The following is an 11,252-nucleotide window of genomic DNA, read 5'->3' on the forward strand; positions in this document are numbered from 1 at the left end:
GACTCAGCACTTGGAGGGTCAAGGCAAGAGGATCATGACTTGGAGGTAAACCTGGGCTACAGAACGAGGTTGAGATCAACCTGAGCTACACAGTCAAAATCTCTCTCTCTGTCTCTCTCTGTTTCTCTCTCTCTCAAACACAGACACACTCACACACACACTCTCTCTCTCTCTCTCTCTCTCTCTCTCTCTCTCTCACACACACACACACACACACACACACACACACACACACGGTGACAGAGGTGAACCAAGATAAAAATGGTAAATTCCACATGAACATAGCTATAAAATTTCCCAAATAAACAACAGTGAATTAAAACAAAATGGTGAATTTGAATTTAATCTAATTTAAATTAAATTAGATTAAAATTATATGCAATTTAGTCTATGCTAAATTTTTAAGGAATGGCTGGCAAAGTAACTCAATGATGAAGTGCTTGCCAAGCATGTTTTACACCCTAGGTTCCTTGCCAACTCTGCCACACAGCACAACAAAATCCAAAAATTCCCAACCAAACAAAAAGCATTTTTGGTTGTTTTTTTGTTTGTTTGTTTGTTTGTTTGTTTTGAAACAAGATTCCTCTGTATTGTTTTGGAGCCTGTCCTGGAACTCAATCTGTAGACCAGGTTGGCTTTGAACTCACAGTTCCTGAGTGCTGAAATTAAAGGCATGCACCAACACCTGGTAAAAAACAGTCTTAAGGAACAAAGTTACATGCTATTGTGAGTCAAGATGCAAAAATCATGTGATAAGATTAGCTTTCAGACAAATGGGAATAGAGCAGAATTTGGGCTTCAGCAAAATGAGACACACCTGTGCGGCAGAAGGATTTCTATAAGCCAGAAAGCCTTGTTTTTTGTTGTTGTTGTTGTTGTTGTTGTTGTTGTTGTTTGTTTTGTTTTGTTTTGTTTTTGTTTTGCGAGACAGGGTTTTTCTGTGTAGCTTTGGAGCCTATCCTGGCACTGGCTCTGGAGACCAGGCTGGCCTCCAACTCACAGCGATCCACCTGCCTCTGCCTCCCGAGTGCTAGGATTAAAGGTGTGTGCCACCAATGCCCAGCTAGGGTTTTATATCACAATATGTAAAGAACTCCTAAGAACTAATAGAAAGTCTAATTTTAAAAGAGATGTAGGGCTTTGGAGAGATGGCTGGTGGGATGAGTCAAGGTTAAGAGGACCCAGGTTTGGTTCCCAGCACCCAAGTGGCTCACAAGGCCTTTCACTAACAATCCAGGGATCCAGTGTCCTCTTGTGGCCTCCATGGGCACTGCATTCACGTGCATCTAAAACAGACATGTAAAATAAAATAAATCTTTGCAAATGTGGACAAGCCCGATTAATCAAGGCATTATTCTCTCTTACCACCTGTGTAACAGATGCAGCCCTGCTTAGCAGCAGGCTGTGCTGGGGCGTTTGGGACAGGTGGGGAGGGACAGGCCAGCCACATTGCTTTCCGACTGGAACTTTTCTAAAACTATTCCAAATATTTCATATTGGCCAACTTATTTAACGGTTTGAGCAATTTTCCCCACATAATGAATTTCAAGCTGAACTAACAATCATTAAATTGCTTCTCCATTGTTATTAGATCCTTTGATGAAATATTTTCTTATACAATAGTATTGGGTAGGAACACACTTAAGTAAAGTTACTAGATTTTTTTAACCTGTATGTGAAAATTTGAGATTGACTTTTCTGAACTTAAATGAAAATAAATGATTCTCAAATTCTAGTCATGATCATTTGGAATGTCTATTTGCTTTTAGGATGCTGGGGATGGATGGAACCCAGGACCCGGCACATGCCAGCCCAGTCCTCCACCTCTGGGCCATCCTTTGTGTAGTTCTGATTTGTTTTGAATAGCAGGGGTGACATGCCCTCCCATTTTATATTTTTATGGAGCTCAATTAAACAGTTTTCCATTAAGTATGGTATCGACTTCGTACTGTAATCACACATTATTTTTTCCACTTATGAAGAGATTTTGAAGGATCTAGTTTGATGCAGAATTATGAATACAGGAAGACAAAGGTGTGGTAATGTACTCTGACAGAATTGTGTAGACAGGAAAATACCCCCTCCCCCCAAGTCACTTAAGTTATTGAAATGAAAAGAGGAAAGAACCAGTTGTGTGCTTCATACCTGCAACCCCAGCACTCAGTAGGCTGAGATAGGAAGATTGTCTTAACCTCAGAGTTAGTGTGTGCTATACAGTAAGTTCTTGGGCAGCTTGGGCTATGCAGTAGTGAGATCTTGTCTCAAAAAACAAACAACAACTACAACCAAAAAAATCTTCTTTAAAAAGAGAGAGAAAGAGAAAATGAAAACTGATAAAAAAAATGTAGCCTGGCTTTGTGTGAGTTTGTGAAACTACACACTTCCTCGAAGCTTTTCCTTCTCTTCTGCTGGGTTATTCTTATATAGGAAGACCCCAGAACAGAACATTTTGTGCCAAATTTCAAATCCTGATATAGAGAACTCTGAACAAAACTAATCTAAAAGGATCCTATGGGCAGTAGCTGTGGTAGAAAGTAGTAGTGGAGTCTGTGTGAAGATAGCCGCTTGCCCTTTCCCCAGAGGAGGTGTATGTATCGAAAGAAGGACGTTCGGGTTCAGTACAGACCGTCTCTGTTCCAGCACGTGGGCATTCAGTCATCATTTCCTGGACGACAACAGCACCTCAAGGTAAGGCTCTGAAATGGACCCTGAGTGCCACAGCCTCAGTGACCTTAGAGACCCTCGAAAAGAGGAGGTGATGCCTGTGATAGTGTGCCTGTCACTGTGAAGTTTATAGAGCTGTCTTCTAAGAGCCCAAGTCATTTACCACGGTAAGGAAAATTTGGTCTACGTACATTCATTCTTTTTAGCTGTCCAATCCAAATAAGACTTAAGAAGTGTTTTGGAGGGGGAAAAAAAAGCAGCACATTATTAGCAAGGATATTTTCGAAATGGAAAGCCCTTGTAAATGTAATCAGTATGTTTATTTAAATAACTATTGACGGGGGGGGGGGAATCATCATTGTGTAGTGTTTAGGCATTCTTAAATTTCACATCAGTTTTGGAAACTGTTATTGTCGCTACGACGTGATACCCGAGACAACCGACTTAACACCAGGATAAGGTTTATCTTGGCTCACAGTTCCAGCAGGGTCAGTCCAGGCTTGCCCAATCCTCTTGCTTTGGGTCCATGGTGCAAACATGTCATGAGGAAAGTACAGCGCAGGGAAACTGAGCACAGAAAGAAGGGACTGCGTCAGAAGTATACACCCCCAGAAGCCAAATTCTTCCCCTTGGGTTCCATGTGTTATAGGTTTCCCCACTCTCTAGCTGCCAGTGCCTGGTGACCAAAGCTTCACACCGAAAAGTATTTCGAAATCCCTGGTAGTGGGTTTCTCCATCCAGGCAGTAAGTCAAATCAAGCCAAAGGATTTAATCTTAGCAAAGCAACTCCTGGAGAAAGGAAGCAGGAGAGAAATTTCTCCAGGAGTCTAGGGGCAGGGTCCTAAATACCCTGTAGGCTGGGCCTTGAGTAGCTCCAGGTGAGGAGCGGGTCCTTGGTGGCTTTCTGAGAGGGTGAGGTTTAAAATGGGAGGGGTGGGGCTGAGTTCCCAGCCGAACGTCTGGCCAGGGTTTGGAATGGAGCTCAGGATGGAGATTCTCAGCATACAAGTGTGCCTTTGGGGTGTTTACCCAAACCATAGTGGCATCTGGATGGCTAAGAAGAAACAGTTCAGGTTCCAAATAGCACGAGTTTAGTCGTGGTGACTTCAAGTGGATGTGTGATCCTGGGGAACCCTAAATCATCCAGAAGACTTCTTACCACTGAAACACCACCGTCATCTCTGCCGTTAGTGTCTTCGCACAAGGCAGGAAATTAATACATAGATTCTTTGTCAACTGAAATGGAAGTGCACACATCTATCTATCCGGCCATCCTTCAGGCCTGCCCTTTTCTCTCTCGATGTCTGAGGTAAAGAAGTGCACTGCACTCACTGTAGGGAGTGGACACGGTCAGTGTTGGGTCCCACCTGTCTGGGAAGGTACAATCCAAACCAAGATCAGACCACACAAAGAAGATCCTGGAACAGCAAAATGATGGGCTGTGAATCCACATATAAACTGTAACACCATCAAAGATACAAAGCCCAGCCGCGGGGGGACAGAAGGAAACCTGTCCCTGCCATCTCAGTTTGGGCGGAGTTATAACCGGATTCTTCTCTCACATCGTGCATTTTGCCTGGGAAAATACTTTAATCCAGCCGAACAGTGATGGTGCACGGCTTTAACCCCAGCAGAGGCAGGTAAATCACCGAGTTCATGGCCATCCTGGGCTACAGAGTGAGTTCTAGGAGAGCCACGACTGCACGGAGAAACCCTGTCTCAAAAAAAAAAAAAAAGATTTTAATCTAACCTCGGTAAATCATGATGGATTAAAATGAATATAAAATATCTTATATTTAGATACCATAATCTTGGTATTGTAGTTCTTATCCTTCGCAGCACATAAGACAGACATAAGTAACAATTTAGCCCTCTATCAAATGTGAGTATATTAATTTTTTCTTTTATATTTCTAACAGGATATTTATTACTAGGATTTTCCTAAATCTCAAACAGTTTCTTTAAAAGTTATCAGACTCGTTTTTGGGAAAAAGGCACAGCAAGAATCCGATTTTCTCAGATCATACTGGATAAGAGGCTACGTCATACATAGTGTTTAAAATTAACTCTTCAGGAATAAAGTGAGTATATCGATTTGATCTATCTGCACAGTTACCAGGTGGCTGCTCATCTCACAGCGTAGAAAAATCTTGCGCCTTATGTGGGTTCAAATTTGTTACTAGAGTTCCCTTAATGTTTCTTACTTAAGTATTTCAAAAATGTTTGTATGAAGTAAGTTCCCAAACCACATTATGTGTGATGTCATAAAACTTAAATGTACACTAGAGCTACCCTGTAGACTTATTAAGAAATCATCTCATCTATGGGCACTAACTTATAGCACAAAAAAAAAAGCATTATCATATCCTTTTAATGATGAACCTTAGTTCTGAAAATGTTTGAAATTTAACTAGGCCTTCAAATTTAATAAATGTTCTGTAATATGTTTCTAACAAACTTTTCTTTTGTGTGAATGGAATGGCAATTTCTTAAAATTACTACAAAATACTCAAAATGGAGTATGCCTTTTGGTTGTCAGGCAATCGAGGGCTTTTCTATAATTTGTTAATGTTGTGTTTGTGTGAAACCATCTCATTTTTGTGAAGTGTGCCGCACACAGCCACACTGTTCCATTGACTGAACTTCATTCAGTTAAGCGATGGCATTATTGTTGTTTGAGACAGGGTCTCACTTTGCAGCCCAGGCTGGCCTCAAACTCCAATCCCTCTGTCTCCATTTGCAGAGTGCCAGGATTGCTGGCCAGCATCACCATGTGCAGATAGCTGATAACTGTGATTTTACTTTTCAGGTTTTTTTTTTAATGTTTCTGTATGTGCACTGTGAAGAGAGGGGACATGAGTGAGTGTGAGCACAGGTGCCTGAGGCCCCTCCAGAGCTGGTGTTACAGATGGTTGGAACTGTGAGTTGTCTGATACGAGTGCTGGTCCCCTGGAAGAGCAGTTCTCACTTTTAACTGCTGAGCCATCTCTCCAGACCAGCAATAACTTTCAAATAGATGTACTTCGTGCATTGTTTCATGCATTGCTGTGGCTGCTGCTGTCTTACAGGCAGCAGGTAAGGGAAGAAAGGGATTTTCCATGAAAATGAATTAGTTGAATAATTATTTAAGGCTGTGGCCTTGACTTTTATTAAAGAACCATGTACTTTTTTTTTTGTCTTTCCTTCAAAACTGACATGCTCTCCTTTTCCTTTTCTTTATATTTGAAGATATGTATGACAATATTCCCTTAGAATGTGAGGGTGGAAAAACTATCTCCCCTGCCAAAAAAAAAATGTCACAAGTCTTTTGACCCATGGACTGCTTTTGCTACTATTACACAAAATTTTTTTAAAAAAAAATTTTTTTGGTTTTTCAAGACAGGATTTCTCTGTGAAACAGTCCAAGCTGCCCTGGAACTCACTTTATAAACCAAGCTAGCCTCAAACTTGCAGAGATCCACCTGTCTCTACCTCCTGAGTGCTGGGATTAAAGGTGTGTGCCACCACCACTAGGCTCAAAATTATTTTTTTGTGAAAGGAAATACCTACATTATCTTATACTGGTAGTTAAATTTCTGCACCTCATTAAATTTTATATTCAATCTCAGAATCTCATAAATTATTATAAAAAGATTGTGGTGTATACCTTCACTCTTGATTACCTTGACACTTCTACAGATAATGAAAGGGGAAAATTAATAAAAGTCTAAAATCCAGACTCCAAAGCCCAAAAAGAAAACTCTGAGTTCCCAAAAGGTGGCTCAGCAGACAAGGTTAAACAAAGGTCCACAGGACTCAAGCTCTTAGACCAGATATCACACCTAGAATGGTGTCCACATTCCTCTGGTTCAAAGAGGATCAATTGTAGAAGTCCTCAGCTCAGGAGACAATTAACAAACTCATTTCCTCTGCAGCATCCTGCTTAATTGTACCTTTCCTGAAGCATACAACCATTGCCCTGTCCTGTGTAACCACGGAAGTTCTGTAATCTTGGGGCTTCCAGCCCTACAATTTTGCCCTATAAAAACACCCCTCAGTTGCAAGTGGGTACTCCATTTGTTCCCGAATGAATAGGGTCCTTGCTGCAGCTCATATCCCCGAGTCAATAAAGAAACCTTTGTCCTTGCATTCGGTGAGTCGTCTCCTTGTTGGCAGGTTCTTTTGGGGTTCCTAAATCTGGGCACAACAATATATTTACATTTTAAATGCGATTTTCCTACCACCTTCTTTTTCTTTAGCATATAAAGTAATGGGGTTTTTTTATGGCACTTTACACATATTACAGGTTGTAGGGCACATGAGCCAGTCAAAGATGGCACTGAGGGGAAGTCAGATGGGCTGAGTTGTTTACAAAAAGATTGTCTAGATTGAACCAGATGAGGTCACTGCATGAACAGCTCATGTTCACTAGGTAAAGCATAGGGGGCCTAGGCGCCTGAGAGGCTGACCTTTAAAACTATTGGCTGGCTGGCGTTTCCCCCCCTCCCTTGCTGTGGGACAATAAATGAGTTCCTGCTTGACTAGACTCCCTGCTGTCTCTGTCTCTGGGATTCTGGGAGGCTGGGGAACTGGCAAGCAGCACACTTACTCTTCCTCAGACCCAACTCAACCTTCCTTGGTTGGGCTAAGACCCTGTGTCAGGTTTCTTTTTCATTTCAGGAATATTGAAGATAATACACATACACGAATAAACTTTGTCATGCCTGATCCTCTGATATGCTAGTTTCTAATGGTATCTTTCAGAAGCCAGAAGAGTAGGATAAATAAATTATCTAGAAGAGGAAAAAGCAGTGAACATAGTACTTGAAGGCATTAAGTGACTTCTCGTGTCAAGACAAAAACAAAGCTTTTGTCAGCGATATTTTTAACCTAAAGAGTTGAATTTTAAAACAGTAATTTTAAAACGTCTCAATTAGAGACGTTACCAACATTTAAGAACTGTATTTTATTGGTATAGATAGCAAGGCCATCATACACAAATAGCTAACAGCTCAGAAGTGAGCTGCTTGCTGTCATGAACAGACTCTGTGGGAACTGATGAAAGATCCCCGGAGGCACAGGCCCCCAGAATCTCGGCCCAGGACCTCGGGGACCCCAATCACCAGGTGGAGGCGAAAACTTGATGCAAACAGCACGAGGCTTTATTGCAGTTGTTTAAAGAGCTAACCCCATGTTATCTCAGGTCTTTCATCCACCCACCATGGTGGATGACTGGGAAAGTCGCTGCAAAGCGTCTGCATAGAGATCTTATAGGGCAGCATAAGGGGAGTGTCTAGGGGGACGCATAGGCTCAGGATTGGTGTGCCTCCAGGCTTGGAGGACTTGCCCTGTGTTGATTGGTCAACTGGTTGTTATGGCCCATAGGACCTCCCAGGGCAGTTGCTTTGCTCTGCACATCATTACTGTGCACTTGTCTGTAAAGCACACCCAGAGCTGTAAGCATAGCACCACCAGCTAACTTCTGATTGGTTCCTTGCCACAAGGCAGGCATCTGACCTCCTAGTGACCAAGGCAAGTTCAGGCAAGCACATGTTACTGTCACGGCTGCCGAAATGGGGATTTGGTCCCTTCATTGACCTGTATGCTGTGATCAAGCATAGAACCAGCCTGGGCCTGCTTGTACCACCAAATCTTATAACTGCCTTTTAATAAACACATTTCAGTTATAAATCCACTGGAGTGCCATGTGAATTGATCATCAGATACCTTGGTATGTGACATATTTTTGATCAGCATTCATTTCTGTTACAATTCATGGAATGGAAACAAGTTCACTTTCCATCTTTTCTTTATTGATTTCTAATTGTATTGCCATTAGGATGAGCTTATCCATGTGGTAATATCTGAGGACTATTGTGAATTCCATTGTTCTGTAACTCAGATAAGAATGTGTGCTCCCTGAACTTGCCCTTTCAAACATTGCATTCACTTGTTTCTGTGGATGTTTATTTTGTAAATTAAAAATGCTTTTTTTTTAAATTTTTGGTTTTTCAAGACCAAATGAACCAGATGAGGTCACTTCATGAACAGCTCTGTGTAGCCCTGGCTATCCTGGAACTCACTATGTAGACTAGAATGGCTTCGAACTCATAGAGATCTGCCTGCCTCTGCCTCCAGAGTGCTGGGGTTAAAGGCATAGGCCACCACAGCCCAGCAAAAATGCCTTTTTAAAGTATTTTGAATTGCTGGATACAGAGTTCTCTAATATTTAAGTCTTTTCAGTCCTCACAAATTTTTGCGTACATCAGTTTCTTATAGGCATCTTTTTGTTTGTTTGTTTGGTTGGTTGGTTGGTTGGTTGGTTGGTTGGTTTTGTTTTTTGAGACAGGGTTTCTCAGTGTAACTTTGAAGCCTTTCCTGGAACTCGAATGTTAATCACACAGGTGTCTCCTCAGTAGGGGAGAGAAAACCAAATACCTGCATTTCATCCAAAAAGCTGAGAATGGATATTGTTAACGACCTGGTGACATTTGTGCTCTCTGAAGAGATAGACCTCAACTTAATTCCCCAGAAAGATTGATTGCTCCAGACTCTTCCCTCCTACTGCTTCTCTATGAGTACAAGACCCTCGTGCCCTTACATCTCTCCAATTCTCAGTTTTTAAGGAAAAATTAGTAGCCATGATAGAGGCCATGGCAGAATGCATTGTCTCTGTGGCTTATCTAATTAATATAGGCAAGTATAAGAAAATTATAAGACCATCCAAAGGAGATAACCCAAGAAGGAATGTAAGTTGATAACTTGAGACTTTAGAGTAACAACAGTTAACCCCAAAATGATACTTATGTTTAATGACTGTGTTGCATGTTAATTCTCGTCCATGCAGAACCCAAATGCCTCTTGTCAGGGGGGATAAAAGACACACCTGTGGCAGGAGATACATGATATTGTTTTGCCATGCTAAGGATTGTTTATAAAGTTTATGTGGAATAGGCCATATTACATCCATTTTGCTCAGAGCAAAAGTATTAGCAGAAATTAAGAGATGGATGAATTGAAGATGGCTTTCCCCTTTCCTGGGTTGTCTCCAGACAACAATTACTGTTGTCTGGAGAACCTTTCCCAAATTCTATTGTGTTCAAATATGCCTACAGTGAACTGCCTGGCATTAGACTCCCTGAAATCTGATCCAGGCTGATGAAATCATCTGCACCAGGTTTTCATTCTCATCTCTGTGTGGTTTGATTTCTTGTATGATACATGCCAGGACCCCCTCACAAATCTGCAACACATGGACCTTTAGGGGAACATTCCAGATTTAAGCTTTAGCAGAGTCTAGCAGTGTAGAAATATTTGCATATGAACAGTGATAATAAATGTCTCTTCATTCTTGGGTAGAGGAGCAGAGACCCCTGCATTAATATGGGTGTAGAAACTGTCATGAAATTGTATACTTAAAGACCTCCCACTCTGTGACAGAAGTATGACAAATAATGGATGCTCAAATCTGGACAGCTGTTTTTCCTGAGAACATGATTTTTGTTTTTCAAATATTTTAAAAATACAATTGGCATCCATTTATAGATGCTTTGTTGATTTTAGTAGCCACTTCTGCCATTTAATGAGGAAGTCATTTGTATGAGTTGTTTTATTTTGCTGATTTTAGGTTTTTCTCTATAAGCACAGATAAAATGTGCAATTTTTTTAAAAAAAAGATACAGCTCATCAAAATGGAGGCCAGACATATAGCTTAAGCCAGACAGCTTTATAGGAAAACAGGAAAAATTGGTGGAAAGTAAAAAGCACAAAGCACCACTATCAGGTGACCACATGATCACATAAGTGAATTAAATCCAATATATATTTCTTCCACAAGGAAGGCAAAGTTTTAAGAACCCAAATAGTTATAGCCCACTATTTCTAAATTGTTTCAGATCATAGTAAATTTCTAAATTATTTAATGGTGTAAATGTTATATCTAGTCTGGATAATGATCATACACACACACACACACACACACACACACACACACACACACACACACTACATAGCAACAAATGCTAACTGGTTCAAAGTTCCTCAGTGCGATATTAGCTATCCACATACACCAAAACCACAGCAAACTGTGTCCTGTTATTACGTCCAGGGTGTAGGAACCCCAAGGACCTGTTAGGAAACTTGTTGTTGCATTGAATGATCAGGTTTTTAAAACTTTTTTTTTTTTTTTTGGTTTTTCGAGACAGGGTTTCTCTGTGGCTTTGGAGGCTATCCTGGCACTCGCTCTGGAGACCAGGCTGGTCTCGAGCTCACAGAGATCTGCCTGCCTCTGCCTCCCGAGTGCTGGGATTAAAGGCGTGCGCCACCAACGCCCAGGCTCTAAAACATTGTTTTATAGATGATTGTTTGTTTTATAAAAGATTGTTTCATAGAAGCTGGAAAGATATCTGAAAAACTTCAACATGTCTTCCATACAAAGGTGAAAGAGGCTGGAGATGGAGCTCAGGGGCAGAACCTCATAGAAAGTTCATGACCCTGGAGGGAAAAAAGGAGATGTTTCAGTGCAGAGGTGCATTGGTACTTCTTTGACACATACTTCCTCCACTACACTGCCTGTAAGAATACAAGACAACTCGACTAACAGAACTGAT

The 11,252-nt window shown here is 41.1% G+C and overlaps 1 protein-coding gene across 1 annotated transcript in view; it reads left to right on the forward strand.

The window, feature by feature from the left end:
* Mgat4d (MGAT4 family member D) overlaps window positions 1-4,309 on the forward strand; it is a 37,762-nt gene extending 33,453 nt beyond the window's left edge. Inside the window, exon 12 of the mRNA XM_027406150.2 lies at window positions 2,581-4,309. Coding sequence (XP_027261951.2) covers window positions 2,581-2,700 — 120 coding nt within the window. The 3' untranslated portion in view covers window positions 2,701-4,309. The remainder of the gene's footprint in view (window positions 1-2,580) is intronic.
* Window positions 4,310-11,252: the final 6,943 nt, after the last annotated feature.

Source organism: Cricetulus griseus, chromosome 3, assembly GCF_003668045.3.
Source record: "Cricetulus griseus strain 17A/GY chromosome 3, alternate assembly CriGri-PICRH-1.0, whole genome shotgun sequence".
NCBI classification, from domain to species: domain Eukaryota; kingdom Metazoa; phylum Chordata; class Mammalia; order Rodentia; family Cricetidae; genus Cricetulus; species Cricetulus griseus.